Source organism: Staurois parvus, unplaced genomic scaffold, assembly GCF_062004578.1.
Source record: "Staurois parvus isolate SC_StPar_1 unplaced genomic scaffold, SC_StPar_1.0 ptg000225l, whole genome shotgun sequence".
NCBI lineage: Eukaryota > Metazoa > Chordata > Amphibia > Anura > Ranidae > Staurois > Staurois parvus.
Genome location: NW_028318021.1, coordinates 802,221 through 819,640, shown reverse-complemented (window position 1 = coordinate 819,640; position 17,420 = coordinate 802,221). Strand labels below are relative to the sequence as shown.

Here is a 17,420-nt window from a genome sequence, read left to right as displayed (position 1 = left end):
TTGCAGTCTCTGACCATATCCTGTATCATGTCTGCAGTTTCTGAACACCTCCTGTACCATGTCTGCAGTCTCTGACCATCTCTTGTATCATGTCTGCAGTTTCTGACCAACTTCTGTACCATGTCTGCAGTCTCTCACCATCTTTAGTACTATGTCTACAGTCTCTGACCACCTTCTGTGCCATGTCTACAGTCTGACCATCTCCTGGTACATGTTTGCAGTCTTTGACCATCTCTTGTATCATATCTTTAGTCTCACTATCTCTTGTATCATGTCTGCAGTCTCTCACCATCTTCTGTACCATGTCTGCAGTCTCTCACCATCTACTGTACCATGTCCAAAGTCTCTGACCATCTCCTGTACCATGTTCACAGTCTGACTATCTCCTGTTCCATGTTTGCAGTCTTTGACCATCTCTTGTATCATATCTTCAGTCTCACTATCTCTTGTATCATGTCTGCAGTCTCTCACCATCTTCTGTACCATGTCTGCAGTCTCTGACCATCTCTTGTATCATGCCCGCAGTCTCTGACAACCTTTTGTACCATGTCTGCAGTCTCTGACCATCTCTCATACCATGTTCACAGTTTCTGACCACCTCCTGTGTCATTCCGGCAGTCTCTCACCATCTCCTGTATCATGTCTGCAGTCTCTCACCATCTCCTCTATCATGGCTGCAGTCTCTCACCATCTCCTGTATCATGGCTGCAGTCTCTGACCATCTTTTGTATCATGTCTGCAGTCTCTGACCATCTTCTCTATCATGTCTGCAGTCCCTGACCATCTTCTGTACCATGTCTGCAGTCTCTCACCATCTCCTGTATCATGTCTGCAGTCTCTCACCATCTCCTGTATCATGTCTGCAGTCTCTCACCATCTTCTGTACCATGTCTGCAGTCTCTCACCATCTCCTGTATCATGGCTGCAGTCTCTCACCATCTCCTGTATCATGGCTGCAGTCTCCTACTATCTCCTGTATCATGGCTGCAGTCTCTCACCATCTCCTGTATCATGGCTGCAGTCTCTCACCATCTCCTGTACCATGTCTGCAGTCTCTCACCATCTCCTGTATCATGGCTGCAGTCTCTCACCATCTCCTGTATCATGGCTGCAGTCTCTCACCATCTCCTGTATCATGGCTGCAGTCTCTCACCATCTCCTGTATCATGGCTGCAGTCTCTCACCATCTCCTGTACCATTAGTACAAATGGCAACAGCCCTGACCTATAACTGGCCTTTGCAGCAAGGAGCATATGGAAGGGTGACGCATGTCAACTTACCAGCGAACCCGCAACCAACCGAATCATCCTAACAGTTCACGTTGAAAACAGGATTCATTTGCACACATTTTCAAATCCATGCGTAAGCTGCAGAGCCACTTCTCGGCACCCTGGTTTCTGCAGTTCCTAACACTATAAATTATGAGAGCCTCCATAGCATTTCAGTTGGTTGCAGGCAAGTTGGTAAGTTAGGCTGGGAATTTGCCTCTGGTGTTTGATATATGTCACCCTTCCATGTGTTCCTTGCAGCAAAGGCCAGTTCTAGGTTGGGGCAGTTGCCGTTGGTTCTGTTGATATATTGGTGAGGGGCGCCCTGGACACCTTAGCTGCCATTGTGCTGTATGCTGGGTGTCCAGTGCCTTTAAGGAGGGGTGGGCTTCTTCCAAGCTTACCTGCCCTCAATCTATCCATTGTTATACATGTGCTTCTGCTATGGATGCTCTCAAAATTTAGTTAGGAACTACAGATACTGGGGTGTCGGGAAGAGGCTCTGCGGCTTATGAATGTATTAGCAAATGTGCGCAAACTAAAGCCATGTTTTTAACGTTAACTGTTAGGCAGGATAATTTGGTTGATTGCAGGCTGGTTGGTAAGTTGGGCTGGAATTTTTTGCTGTTTGACATGCACCACCCTTTCATGTGCTTGTTGCCACAAAGGCCAGTTATAGGTTGTGGAAATTGCCATTTGTTCTGTTGATATAGTGGTGAGGGGTGCACTGGACATCTTAGCTGTCATTGTGCTGTATGCTGGGTTTCCAGTACACCCCTGTGCCTTTTTAGATGGGGTGGGCTCCATCCTGGCTTACCTTCCCTCAGTCTATCCATTATCTCTTGTTTCAGGCCTGCAGTCTCTGACGAGCTCTTGCATCATTTATTTTATTTATTACAGGTACTTATACAGCTGCATCAATTTATGTAGTGCTATACATATTATTATTATTATACAGTATTTATATAGTGCCAAAAGGTTTGCTCAGCGCTGTACATTATAGTGGGGACAGTACATGAGACAATACAATAACAAGACAAAACACGAGGGGTTCGAGGGCCCTGCTCTTTCGAGCTTACAATCTTATACATTAACATTAGTCCTTGCCCTCAAGGAGCTTACAATCCAAGGTCCTTAACTCATATTCATCCAATTTACCTACCAGCATATCTTTTTAGTGTGGGAAGAAACCAAAGTTTACAGAGGAAACCCACGCAGGCACAGGGAGAACATGCAAACTCCAGGCAGGAAATTCTGTGGTTGGGATTCAGACTGATGACCCTAGTGCTGCTAGTAGGTATTATGTCTGCTGACTTTAACCCATGTGCTGTATCATTTATTATAAGCACATATGTAGTGCTACCATTTATGCAGCACTTTACGTAGATATTATACATTAACAGCAGTCCCTGCCTTCCAGGAGCTTACAATCTAGGGTCCCTAGCTCACATTCATACACATAGTAGGGCAATTTAGACAAGAACCAGATTAACCTACCAGCATGTTTTTGGAGTGTGGTAGGAAACCCAAACAATTGAGTACTGTCCATGATACTTTTTTTATTTGCACTAACAAGCAATTTTAAGGACAAGCTTTTGGGGAGTGTCCCCTTCTTCAGGACAAAGCAGTACTGATTACAAAGGGTTAGAAGAGATGTTTTGGAGTTGGAATAAAAAAAAAAAAGGAAAACAGAGATAAGATAAGACACAGCAAAAGCAAAGTCTGGGGAGGGGGGAGACAACACTCACAGAGGCAGTGATGCTTGAGGTGATAGTCATAAAAATGTTGGATAATGATTGAGCAATCCCATGTCCAAATTAAGGCCCTTATCTCTTGTGTCAAATAGAATTATCATTCTTAGTTCAAAAGTTTATCTTTCCTGAATGGATTTGAAATTTCCTTTAAGAACTAAAATATTGAGGTCTCCCAAAGTGTGGTCTGGTTGTGCGAAATGGTGTCCCACAGGTGTGCAAAAGTCATCTTCTTTATGTTCCTTGATGGTATGTCTGTGCAAATTCATCCTTGTTTGCAACTTCTGTCCTGTTTCGCCAACATAGGATCCTTTGTTACATTTTCTGCACTGGATAAGGTACACAACATTACTGGAGGTGCAGCTGTATGATCTGGAGATATTAAAGATCCCTTTCGAGTGTCTGACACTTTTTGATGGATTGATTTGGTTGCACAGCTTGCAGCGTTTCTTATTGCAGGGTATGCTTCCATTATTTGTGACATCATAATCAGAAGGAAGTTTCCTACTGATTAGTTTATTTCTGAGGTTGGGGGGTTGTCTGAAGGCCAGTTTTGGGGGTTGCTGGAATATTTCTTTCAGAGTTCCATCCTCTGTTATGATGGGTTGTAAATCTTTGATTATTTTTCTTATTCCCTCTAGTGCTGGGTTGTATGTGGTTACTAGAGGTACACGGTTGTTTGTTTTTTTTCTCTTTGTACTGAAGTAGATTTTCTCTTTGGGTTCTCAAGGCTGTGTTTATGCTGGTGTTGATAGTTTTGTCCTTGTAACCTTTCTTATGGAAGACGTCTGCTAGTGTCCTGAGATGTTTATATCTCTGTCTCTTGGGTCAGAACATATTCAATGGTATCTAATGGCCTGTGTATGATGGCACGTTTCCTGTGTTGGGGGTGGAAGCTAGAACTGTGGAGGTAGTTGCATCTGTCAGTGGGTTTCCTGTATATTGAGGTGTGAAGCGTATCATCCCTGATGTATACTGTGGTGTCTAGGAAGTTGACGTGTGTGTTTGAGTATTCCATTTTTCGTTTGATTGATGAAAAGTGTTGATCAATGAGTAAAATTGTTTTAGGTATTCTTCACCTTCTGTCCATATGATGAAAATATCAATATAGCGATAGTATCTGTATGGTTTTTGTTCCATGCTGTTCAGGAATTTTTCCTCCAGGTCAGCAATAAATAAAATGGCATATTGGGGTTCCATTTTACTTCCCATCGCAGTACCCATACATTGAAGATAGATGTCTTTATTGAGGGCAAAGTAGTTGTGTGTAAGTATGAATTCAATGAGTGTGTAACATCCTCAGCAGTGTATTTATGGTTTGGTGAGGATGATAAGGATCTGTGACATACAGCTAATCCATCCTTGTGAGGGATATTACATCCATAGTCACTAGAAGTGTGTTAGATGGTAATTGCTGTATGTTGATGATCTTGTTCAGAAAGTCAGTTGTGTCTTGCAGAAGCTAGCTGTATTCTTGACTAATGGTTTTAAAATTTCTTCTACAAAGTCTGAGATTTGTTCGGTGAGTGTACTACACAAATAAATATATGTTCAGTGCCCCATCTAGCACACTGGAGTCATCCACCAATGTGTATCACTGCCATTCTGAGGAGCATGGGACCTGGCCTGCATTCCCAAGAGTGGAAGTAGCCCATGAACCAGAAGTTCCTGCCCCTATGCATTTAATCACATCCAGGATGTGATCAGGAGGCATGTTGGTACTTTGTTTTTCATGTGCAGAAAACTGAATCAGTGATGGAGCCAGGTGGGTAGAGCCATGTTTTTCTTTAAACTTGACAGCTAGCTTGTTATGAAAAAGAATTTCTCCTTTAATGTCCTTCCTTGGTCTTTAAGGCCAGATGGTACTGGGCAGTGGTCTCTTTAGTGGAGAAGATGACCATAGCAGTCAAAGTTCCTAGATCTCCGTTAAGTTTATTAACAATGTCCAATAGTACATTAACTAGTGTGCAGTGGATGGAAGTCCCATGGCCACGACTAAAATTTCAGTTTACAATTATAATTGTAGTAAAAGTGGGAGAAGATGCATTATATTGCCAAATGTATTGGGACGCCTGCCTTTCACACATTAACTTTAATGGCATTCTAGTCTTAGCCCATAGGGTTCATTATTGAGTTGGCCCACCCTTTGCAGCTTCAACTCTTCTGGGAAGGCTGTCCACGGGAATGTTTGACCATTCTTCCGAGAAGAGCAATTATAAGGTCAGTCAATGATATCGGACTAGGCCTGGTGTGCAGTCTGCTTTAAAATCCCCCCCCCCCCCCAAAAAAAAAAGTGGTGTTCCATCGGGTTGAGGTCAGGACTCTGCAGGCCAGTCAAGTTCCTCCACCCCAAACTCACTCATCCTTGTCTTTACAAACCTTGCTTTGTGCACTGGTGTCAGTCATATTGGAACAAGAAGGGGACATCCCCAAACAAACAGTTCCCACAATTTGGGAGCATGGAATTGTCCAAAATGTCTTGGTATGCTGATGCCTTCACTGGAATTAAGGGACACCCCATAATCCCCCCCAACCAAACATTACATGATGCAGTCAGGCAAGTACAGTTCTGGCAATTGTCAAACCCAGATGTGTCCATTGGATGGCCTGACAGAAGTGGATTCATCACTCGAGTCCAGTGGTGACATGTTCTACATCACTGCATCCAATGTTTTGCATTGCATAAAGCTTAGATGCAGCAGCTCTGCCATAGAAACGTATTCCATGAACTCTACACACTGTAGTGCTAATCTGAAGGCCACTGTCAGGAATGGACTTGCCAGTAATGGTGGGACTCACCTGCCTTGTTGGCTGCAGTACCAGGACTGGCCAGCGGGTGCTCTCAGCAATCAGAGACTCAACCCTGCAGTCAGCCAAACACCTGAAGCTGATTACGGAGGTGTATGTAAGGGATGGCCAGACCTGCAGTCTGGGCCTTTGTGTGTTTTTCCATGGGCCCCTGTATCTTGTTACCTGCGTTCCTGTTCCTGTGACTGATTTGTTGCCGACCCTGCCTGATCCGGACCTCTGCTGACTTCTCCTGTTTGATCCCTGGCTTGTGACCCCGACCATTCTCTGCCTGACCCCCTGTACCTACCTGCCCGTTAGTTGCTGTACCCGGCTCGTGACCTGACTACTCTCTGCCTGCCCGATTGTTATTGACCCGGCCTGCCTGACTATGCTTGCATCGTATGTATTGTTATCTGTGGGTGGTTTGGTTAGTTTGCACTGTGTTATGTTTCAGTATTGCACTGCGTTTATTGTTAGTATTAATAAATTATATTGTTTATAACATTTGAAGCCTGCGTTTCCCTGCATCAGTTCACATACCTCTGGTCATACCTGGAGCTCTGACAGCCACACAAATTTGGCAGGTCTTTAGCCATTGACTCTGCAGACAGTTGGTGACTGCGCTTTAGCATGTGCTGATCCGCTCTGTCATTTTATGTGGCCTACCACTTTGTTGCTATTCTCAGCTACTTCCACTGTTATAAATACCACTAGTAGTTGGCCATGGAATATTCAGCAGTAATGAAGTGTCACAGATGGACTTATTGCACAGGTGGCAACCTATCACAGTACCACACTTGAATTCACCAAGCTCATGAGAACAACCCATTCTTTCACAAATGTTTGTAGAATCAGGGCACATGCCTAGATGCTTGATTTTATACACCTGTGGCCATGGAGGCAATTTGAACACCAGAATCTAATGATTTGGAGGGGTGTCCCAATACTTCTGCCAATGTAGTGTATATATTGGTACTGGACTTAACAGTGCCATCTTATTTGATAGCGTTTTGGTACCAATGCTTAGCCAGTGAATCAAAAACACCAAATGAGATACAGAATGACCAGTTACAATCAGGAGAAGGAGGAGAAGAAGAAACCCCCACACAGGAGTACAAAGGTTTGTTAAAATACAAAACTAGATTCTGGTGACAGCTGGGTGAAGTTATTCAAGGTTCTCATTAAGCTGGATTAGTTCTATTAATACAAGTGGCCATGTTGTGACACTAATGTGCTTTGCCAATTTGTAATGAGATTCAAGCACACCAAGCAGTTCAGTTCCATCAGATTTTATTCTGACAACTATTGTTACTTTATAAACCTGTGTACATAAACCTAAGATTCTTGGAAAGGCAAGGTGTGTGTGGACAGTAATGACATTTTGCTAGGACTTCAGAGGTCTTTGAGATCTTTCTGGATGTTCCACAGAGTCTCTGCGCTTTTCTGCAGCTGAGCCTTCTCGTCATCTGTCAGTTTCTGGTTCACAACTTGAACTAGACCTTGTGAATTCAGGACACATGGGAGACTCAGAAACACTTCATTCTCAATGCCATAAAAGCCCTGAAAAGGAGATGAAAGCCAGGTTAATAACCTACCCACAAATCCCCTTGATACGAAAAAGAATTGAGAGTTCTGTATTGTGTGCATGTTACTTTCCAGTAAGAAATTTAATGACTACCCCCCACCAATCCCATATAGCAGCAGTTTACTATGTGCCAGTTAATTGATACAGCATTGAGATAGTGAGCCATCACCTGCATCACAAGTAGACAGATTACAGCCAAGGATGTGATCAAAATGGTTACAATTTTCCAAGATTGATCACTAAAGTTTGACACCACATTTTGCTTACCTTTACCATGGTTGAAACAGGATGGACTTTGCTCAGGTTCTTGAGAATGGACTCTGCCAGGTCAGCCACGCTCATGCCAATAGCCCAGTTGGTGTATCCCTTTAGTCTGATCACATCATAAGCACTACAATGACAGAATTAAACCTTAGAGGATGCAAGAGTATCTTGCTCTTCTCCCCCACCCCTTCAAAAACAGGATCATTTTTGGCATGATTTTAACCAAGAGGTTTAATCAGAATTGCTGTGAAGACTGCAAGAAGATTTCTTGGCTGTTGTGCCAGCACAAGGTCTTTTGGACAACAGTCTCAATCATAAGATGGTGGTACTACTGAAGTAGTATCAATGCAGCCTCAAGCAATATTGTGCTGTATTGAGGCCGCTAGAGGTCCGTTTTGTTTTTTTTTTAACATGCCAAGTGCCACAACACTTACTAAATCAGGGCAAAAAAAAAAAATTTAAATCAGTTTAGCAGTATTGCATGTGCGGAAACTGCAAGTGGGGCCCCCCCAAACATTTTTAGCAGAGATCCCAGAGAAGGAAATGGTGATTCTTGCAATTTTTTTTTATGTCGCATGGTATTTGCATAGCAGTTTTTCAAACAATTTTGGGGAGAAAAAAAAAAAAAACCCCACACACTATACCCAGGTTTTTGTAAACTAGGACATTGGTAAAATTGCGTATGGTTGTGGAATGTTGACAAACTACAGTCCTTAACCTTTATAGCAGACACTTTAAAATGTGTAACACGTTACAGAGGTCTAGTGCTGGCATTATCGCTGTTGTAATGTTCATGGCAATACCTCACATGCATGCTGCGTTCACATATGCATGCGTGACTTTTATGTGGTCACTTGTGTGTGCGCACAGAGGGATGGGGCGCTATAAGTTTATACTACACTGTCCCTATAGGGTTTTTCACCATAAACTGCAGTTGGCAACTGAATATACCAACATTCTTAAATAAGGGAAAAAAAATAATTTTAGGGCTGTCACAAGGACAGGAAAAACAGGCCATTGAGCTGTGGCTTACCACCCCAAACACATGCTGTGGTGTTGGCATTCAGGGCCTCTAATCTTTCTGTTGAGGTGCAACTTTTGGGCAAAGCTTCAAAAAAAAAAAAACAAAAAAAAACACAAACACAAACAAAAAACACAACAAAACGAAGGACTAGTAGGACTCAGTATTGCCTGTAGTACTGATCTCCTCCCCCTCTCATACTGGTGATCTGATGGTTGGTAGAATATTCACAAAGCAGCAGGACGACAGGTTCACAATGCACAAATACTGAATGGATGAAGCAAGATTTATGCAGCGCAGATTCCCCTTCAGCAATCAGCACTGTAGCTGCAACAGTGCAGCTATATGGCTATGAGGCTGTAAGCACATTCACATGCCAGCAGTGCACGACCATTAAGTTGTGCTCAACTCTGCTATGTGTTCCTTAACAGATTATTTTCAGGATAGGTGTACTTTGAAAAGTGTACCAGAGCTCAAAAGTAATAATCTACCATCAATGGAAAAGCCCCACACAGACAAACACTCCCCTACTTCAAAATACACATTTTCCTTACCAGTGCAGATCTCGGAATTCAGGAAGACTTACCTGGCAACCACCTCTTTGTGGACGTTTTTCCAGTTCTCTGGATCCTTGTCAGTTCCAATAGCAGGATTGAGTGACTGAAGGGTGACTCCGGCAACATTTACTCCACTCCAAATGGGAACTGTTAAAAGTTGAAACATTAAGGAAATTGCCACAATGTTAGAGTGCATGATGTCTTCCCTTTAGCTTGGTTTTTACTGCCCTCACCCTCCCTTTACCCATTATGTAGCAAGCTACCCTTATCTGAGCTACTGTGCTTACATGCCAAATCCGCAAGAGGACCTGCCCCTAATATAGCATCATTGTCTAACAGAAGTTGCTTGGTCTGTATTGCTTCAGGCTTCACATTGCTATGACTGGACCCAATATGTTAGGTAAATCAGCATTTTGACACTTACCACTGGAATCCCCATGTTCACCCAAAACGTAGCCATGGCAGCTTGACGTGTTGATATCAAGTTTCTGGGAAATCATGTAGCGAAACCTTGCAGAGTCCAAGTTAGTTCCACTTCCAATGACTTTGTTCTGTGGCAAGCCACTTAGCTTCCATGTTACATATGTCATGATATCAACTACAAGAGGGGGGGGGGGAAAAAAAAAAAAAAAAAAAAAAAAAAAAATTGGTTCAAGTGATCAGCTTACAACTTGTAAGTCACCAGTGAGTTTAAAACTGAACAGTCAACTACCAGTGTGCTGCCACCCCCCCAAAAAAAAAAAAAAAATTCCCCCAGGGACTCGCCCAATATTTTTACTTCTACACATGCAATAGAACAGGAATGCAACACCATGTGCCATCCTTTTCTGCATAGTGCTAGTGCAGAATGCAATTAGCACCGCTACTCAAATATATGCTGCTTTCTTGAAAGTAAAGTACAACTAAAGTAGCAAAGAAAGTAGCATTTTGTAATTATCACACAAGTGCTCAAACAAACCTGCCATTCAATTTTACCACATTTTGCCCAATACAAGATAGAACTGTACACTGTATTTATGGCAACATCCATTTACCTGGATTGGATACCACAAGGATCGTGGCATCAGGGCTGTATTTCACCACCTGAGGGATAATGAACTTGAAGACATTGACATTTCTCTGTACAAGGTTCAGACGGCTCTCTCCCTCCTGTTGACGGACTCCACCAGTGACCACAACAAGTTTAGAGTCAGCTGTTACTGAGTAGTCTGCAGACAGAAACAGGAAGTGAGACCAATTTTAATCTTCACAGCTCTACCAGTTGATAATGGTTCCTCCAACAAGCAGTATTGCACTTTATTATGGTCTTAGCATACTCGAGTTATTGGCCTAGAGTAGAGCAGCTTCTCTTGTATAGGATTTCAGCAAAGTCATGAGTATTTTGGAATCCCACATTATGGTGGAAACAGTCAAGTTACATGTATGCAAGTGTACCACAAAATATTCTAAGATGTGAGTTACTACCTCTTTCTATTAAATACCTTCATAGTACACAGTTAGAGGCGCGGTGTTTCTTCATCACAGACCCCCAGACTGGGCTGACTGTTTGAACTGCTGTGTGCCTATCGGGGAATGGAAACCAAGACCAAAGTCACTCAGAAGACAGACCATGCATGTCTTTGATGGGGTGAGACTCAGGATACTCCAAAAAGGAACTAGCAGAAATTCTACAGAGAAGCTGTCTGCTCTTTTGAGGGTGTAACCACCATTGCAGGAACCCCTCTGAAGGAGTATAGTTCTGAGTCAAGTTAATGAGCGCTCCCAGAGGTGGCAAGGAAAGTCTCTGGGATCCTTAAGGCTAGCATTTCCAGTGCCCTGGTACTGGAATGCCCCTGTAGTATTGCTAAAGGATCTGATCAATTTATCCGCTGTTGTGGATAGAGGGAAAAAGATGACATGTGAAGAGCAGCCACAGCTAGTAACAAAACCTAGGAGGGAGACTTCAATATAAAGTACTCTACATAGATTGAACTAAACATTTTGCACATGCGTGTTAGCTTGTCAGCCAGCTGTCCTGTTGGTGCTGAGCAGTATAGCTGGAGAAGGTAAAGAACGTCACATAATTTATTAACAGTTTAGAATAGGGGGTGTACTAATGGGCTTTTTTTGGCCTATCCTGGTGGTTGCAACAGTTTGTCCTCTGTTTTCACCTGGTGATTTTAACACTTCCAGTCTTAGGGTAACATCACTGCATAGATTCTATGGAGGAGCAGCAGCATTGTAACCCCAGGCCAAATACTTCTGATCTTAAGCTACAGAACATCTTCTCTTCATAGCCTAGGCGGGTAGGTATACTGTAGTATAGATAAACTATTTTTTGTAACGAGACAAAAATATGGCAAACGAACAAGTATTGAACACTCTAAAGTGGTTACAAGAAGTCTTTGGTGAAAAACCTACCTTTGTTTGCTACAATTGTTGGAGTTTTAAGAAACAGGCTTCCATGTTGCAAGTCCAGCTTCTCTCCCTCCAGTTTATCTTCCAAGATATCAACCAAGGCAAGCACATCAGCCAGTTCCTAATCAAGATTCAGGTTTAATCCACTGGTCTCACATTGTCAATGACAAACTTAAAAAGGCACTGGAGAAAAATTTACCAATACTTGAGCAAACAGAATCTGGAGCATCTCTGCATGGCAACCATCCAGCTTTTCTTTTTAGAGCTTAACTGAACAAGCTGAAGATAAAAACATTTGTTACTATGCAGAGCTGTGCCAGGTTTTAGCAAGTCCTTTAAAAATATCAGATCATAGGCACTTGATGCTGCCTCTTCCAGCATGAAGCAGGGTTAGAATCTGCACATTTTGCAGGGTCTACCACTGAGGGAAGGGTGCAGTTCCATCATATGTAATGACATTTTAAGGTAGGATTCACAGGGACAAACACTGTACCTGGTTTTTTTTAATCACTCTTAAGCCAACAAATGTTTGCTGCTCAGGTCTGTACATATTAGCATTGTGCTTCACACTGCTGCACGTTTACCACAGTATATCATGCTGACAGGCAGTGCAGTTTGCAAGACGCAACCACTGTAGTAGAACCATGCAGCAACTGTGTGCCAGCTGGTTGCACCATGGGTTTGTCTTGCAAAACCTGCACATAGGCAGAATCCCCTGCAAAATTGAAGCAAAGCCTTATTGTAGGTTTTTTTTTTTTTTTTTTTTTTTTTTTTTAAAACACATGCATGTTAAAATGTGCAGGGCCTCCAACAAAGCAGTTCTACACAGGATCCAGTTGGAGTGCCGTTAGACCAGTTTCCACTACAGTCTACAAAACCCTGAATGTACGTCAGCATCCAAGGAATTCAGCAGCCTAGCAACAGTTAAAGCTCTGCAAAGTCCGATATGGCTAGATGAAGGTCACTTCTCTGTAGGACACAAACATGTTTGACAATAGCTGAGCTATGTTTAGCACGTACCTTCAGAAGGACACTGACTGCACAGGCCATGCCAACTTGGCCAACTCCTACAATTGTTACTTTGTTTTTGGGAGTACTTTTCTTCTCTTTTGCAACGCAAGAAAGGAGTTTCTCTTGTACATTTGCCATGGTGACTAAGAAAAAAAAAATAAAAATAGTAAGGTACAGAGACAAATAAGATTCAATGTGGTTGATTTTACTAAAAACACAGATAACTGCACTTTGCAAAGTGCAGATGTGCTCCACAATTGCTCCAGAGCTTCTGCTCATTTAACATCCAATCATGTGCAAGCTAACACTTTATTTCCTTGCACGCGATTGGGCACTCTTTGTAGAGTGGACCTTTACCTCCTTTACCAAGGTCTGGAGCAACTGCACTTGCAGAGTGCAACTGTACAGTATTTGCCTTTAGAAATAAACCCCAATGAGACCTAAAAACCGGACACTCGGCTTCAGGTTTTTAGCTCAGAAGTATTAGCCAATGTGAATAATATGTGCAAGCCCTTTCAGAGCACAACCCCAGACAAGCAAGACTTTGCTAGTTTGGGGAAAGGATAAATGATTTTTATGGTCTCCAACTGAGGGCTTTTCTGCTGACACCTGGGACATGAAATGGAAGTGCCCCCAAGAAAGCAGTAGTACATATTCCAATGCTATAGAGAGATTTAAAAACCACACTAGTTTAGGTATAAAATATGCCTTTTATATGCAAAAAAAAAAACCCACTAAAAAGTATATTTGAAACTGGGATCACCTACTAAACTGTTTCCAGAAGGGGTAACAGTCTTTACAGGTCATCACCCGCATTTTATTTATTGGACCATCATTTCTCCAACGGTGATGTCCTTGTAAGCATGGTCCTGAAAAAACTTCAGGCAAGAGTGTTTTCCCAAGTGCAGAAGAAAATTAAACCCATTTTCTCCAGTTGACTATCCCAGTATAAAAGACTTCACCATTTAATATCGGTGACAAATCTCAACTCAAAAGTAGGGGGGGGCAGGGGCTTTTAAAATGTGCCTGTATCTCAAGTTCATTAATGGCACCACCACACTGAAGACCAGTGCGTTCTGCCATGCTGGACACACAGCACACTGCCATCACCTTGTAGCTGAGATTTTAGAAAAGGTGCAGGGACTGTGCAAATGAAATGTAGCCACAGGGAAACTAGTGTGAACTTTGCCTCAGTCTTGCTGCCTCCCCTCCTTATGAGGCAAAAAATGCAGAATAGAGAACCTGTTTGTTTAAAGCCACTAACACTTTGGCCCATTTACATGCTGCATTACCATGCATTAAGGCAGGCCATTCATTTTTAAAGGGAGCATAAGTGCTGTTGACTTGAGCACTGCAAAGTGTGCACACAACTGCTGAGACCTGGACTGTGCTGCATTGAGCAGCAGGCCAGCTCCCCAGTGTACCCAACAACATGGGGCATTTTAACCTCTAGCCAAGGCCCTCCATAGAAAGATTCTTTGCAGACGGCTTCTATTGACACACACAGACTTGGCCCCCCACCTCCTTATCACAGTCTTCCAACAGCAGGAGCCAATAACTCCTGCTGCCTCAAAACCAGTGAGACCAGAGAAATGGGGGAGAAGAGCTGAAGACGGGGCACAGCACTTGATTGAATGCGGGTAGAATGATGCCTAAACATTTTAGACTAATGCAAACACATTAAAGTACTTGTAAAGGCTCAAGGTTTATTTTAACCTTTGTGCATTCTATGCATGAAGGTAAAAAGCCCTTCTATGTGCAGGGCCCAGGGCCTCCCCCCCCCCCTTCCCTATACTTACCTGAGCCCCACTGTGATCCAGCAATTGGCACAGGGGTCTCCCCCTCCCCATTGGCTCAGGCAACAGCAGGAGCCATTGGCTCCATCCTGAGGAGGCGGGGCTGAGCCACAGCTGTGTGAGCAAGCCGCTTGGAGGGAGGAGCTATGAGTGCCGGCAGGGAACTGGAGATGAGGATTGGTGCTGCTCTGTGCAAAACCACTGCACAGAGCAAGTTTTAGAGAAAAAAAAAAAAAAGCCTTTAATATCACTTTAGGCTTTAAGACGTCATACACTAAATTTGTTTAACATTTGTATGAAAATTCTTCCAGTACAATAATTTGCCAAAATGTTATTCAAAAGTGCTTAAACAAATTGTTACAAATGGATCTCTTGAATGAAAGAGTCACCATTAGAAATGTTCTGGTCACCTTTAATGAACATACTAGCATACAGTCAGTTTGAGCCTAGGTGCACACTACAGCGGTGTGGTAAATCCCATGTCACTGCATACAAAATCGCATGTGATTTGTACAGGAATGCAGTGCAGTTATTGGAGGGAAAAAAAAAAAAAAAAAAAAAGTCACATGCGATTTGTATGCAGTGTGATTAGAGCCACACATTTTGTATGTCTATTCGCACCGCACCAAAAACATGCAGGACCTCTTTTTGGTCTGTACTAGAATCGAATCATAGGTATTCACACCTATGCAATCCAATTCTGTACATAGCACTGTGTTTTACAGTCCGATGTCAGGATGTTAACACACACCCACAGTGGTTCGTATGAACGGGGTGCGATTGTGATGCGGTGAATTCACACTGAAAACGCTGCAAATTCCACACCGCTTCAGTGTGAACCAGGTCTAAGTTGCAGAACAGCAGTCAGCCTAGATCAGTGGTTGTCAACATTGATGGCCACAAGTGCAACCTCTGACACCAGTGAACCACTAAGTATACAGTGAATGTAGTGCAATAGAAAGCTACAGGAGAGGTCAGCAGGCATGCTAAAGAGTGGATCAGACTGGTCATATCTGATGAGACCAGAGACAGTTATGAGACTGCTGGACATCACTGTTACAGCTCTGTCTGTGCTTGGTGCAGCAACCCCCCTTAAATTGGTGCACCACATTTAACCCTTTAAAAGGTCTTAAAAAAAAAAGTTAAAAATAAATAAAATTCCAACCACCACATCACCCTGCGTCTAGGGGCTGAAGGGTGTCTAGATATTAATCGAGAGAGATCCTCTTTCCCTAAACTAAGACCGTGAAGTGCCTCCGAGTTACTAACTAGAAGTCCAATTTCCTGTATAGTAAGAACTCCCAGGTCCGTTACGAAATACTTGTTTTAGAACTGGCTGCTCTGTCATCCTCATCTCCTTTTACAAAGAGCAGATGTATGCAGAGGTTTTACAGAGCGGCGGCCATTACAGCTGTACTTGCTGGCACATACTGATGAATCATAACCACCCCCCTCATCTGACGCTCGAGATGAAAGAACCCCCTATAGATCCTATAGGGACCACATGTTGCCTGCAGCACTTTTGCTTGCATTTGTAGTTGAAGTTGGAAGCAGAACACCTGGCTGTATTGAACAACTAATCCTACACAACTATGTATGGACAGGGATACAGCAAGACTTAGATTTGTGTAGGAATTGTGTACAGGCTGTATAATGTTAAGGGTGGCCATATGCTACAATATTGACCAAAACCATGCCATTCTATTTGTATGGGAGTCAGGTAGGCCCTTACACTAGATTAAAGGACATTGTACAATCAGATTGTCTAGTGTATGGTCAGCCTAATAGTTGGTCACTTTTAGCGATTGTAGACTCAGGAAAACAGTAAAAATAACTGACAGCAGGGATCTTTGAGTCAGTAAAAAGATGAATTTAAGGATTCTAGAATCCAGAAGAGAATGGAAATCTGGCAGCAAGGACCTGTGTGTCAATGGAGAACATCAGTAATTCCTTCATACGTAGAAATGGTCGTCAAGCGGGGCCTTTAAATGCAGGCGTGGAGATCTGGCAAGCCTCCAACTCTCGTCCTACACAGGCCTGCACAGGATTCCATTGTCAAGACGAGGAAAGCCGTTTAAAAATGCAAAACGTTACACAAGAAAACGACCAACATAAAAAGAACAGAAAGACAGTTTAACGAACGAGCCCAATACAGAATACTAGTCATATCTATAAATTAGAGTCGAGATCAGAAACGTCAGCAATGAAAGAATCATTGGAGCTGCAGCCAAGTCTTAGGAGATGCCAGGGTATCATAGGACAGGGAGCACTGCCAGGACACTGGTCCTCCAACAAAGACAGACGTGGAACCAAGCAAGGCTGTGCCCTGATGATGCTACCGGAGGGACACAAAGCATTGATTTAACCCCTACACTGCTGACAGGAGAAAGACAACAAAAGCCTGCACAGAGCAGAACACATAAAGAGCAGCATATACATACATGATCTAAGGCTGGAGGGAGATGTCAATGTGGCTTCGGCTTCCTTCTGAATGAGCTAGAGGAGTGGCTAGAGCCTTGGTTTAGGTCTGTAGCTGTGACTACATCATTACATGGCAGACACACCCCATCACCTCACTCAATCCCCTCCAAGGACAGAGCTGCAAGGGTATCCTAGGCCCAGCCCTTCTGCTCACATACTTCCTAGCCTAAAAAATGTCAAGGCCACACAGGAGCCCCATTGTCACGGCTGCACACCTCAGAAAGCCAATACATACATATATGGCCATCTTTATTGTTCCTGTGTGCTGACAGACAGAAGACATAAACTGCTTACAGATAAGGAACTCGTTCTGCTAGCTCCTGTTAACCCATTCTGTGCCACAGACTTCAGAAAATATTTCTAGGCTTTTTTTTTTTTTTTTACATATTCGCAGACAACTAAGATTTTATATTTACTACACACCTCTTTTTGCCAATGTGAGGGCTTCATTGGGGGGAAAACAAAAAAAAAAAAAAAAAGTGTGCATTTTCCTGAAAGT

At 43.0% G+C, this 17,420-nt stretch overlaps 1 protein-coding gene across 1 annotated transcript; it reads right to left on the bottom strand.

The window, feature by feature from the left end:
- Positions 1-7,082: 7,082 nt before the first annotated feature.
- On the bottom strand, positions 7,083-17,038 carry LOC149460557 (L-lactate dehydrogenase A chain-like). The gene is made up of 8 exons (XM_089679468.1): positions 16,882-17,038; positions 12,654-12,787; positions 11,637-11,754; positions 10,271-10,444; positions 9,661-9,834; positions 9,266-9,383; positions 7,662-7,785; positions 7,083-7,369 (listed from the first exon to the last, which is right to left on the bottom strand). The coding sequence occupies exons 2-8, from the start codon at positions 12,780-12,782 to the stop codon at positions 7,202-7,204; spliced, it is 1,005 nt and encodes a 334-aa protein (XP_089535594.1). The 5' UTR covers positions 12,783-12,787; positions 16,882-17,038; the 3' UTR covers positions 7,083-7,201.
- Positions 17,039-17,420: the final 382 nt, after the last annotated feature.

What these genes read in the sequence shown, in the direction of transcription:
- LOC149460557 (XM_089679468.1), bottom strand. Translation starts at nt 12,782, where the DNA reads ATGGCAAATGTACAAGAGAAACTCCTTTCTTGCGTTGCAAAAGAGAAG. An exon ending in CAGTCAGTGTCCTTCTGAAG is followed by an intron (nt 11,755 to 12,653) that starts GTACGTGCTAAA and finishes AATCTTGATTAG; the next exon opens with GAACTGGCTGATGTGCTTGC. An exon ending in CACAAAGAGGTGGTTGCCAG is followed by an intron (nt 7,786 to 9,265) that starts GTAAGTCTTCCT and finishes CTGTCATTGTAG; the next exon opens with TGCTTATGATGTGATCAGAC.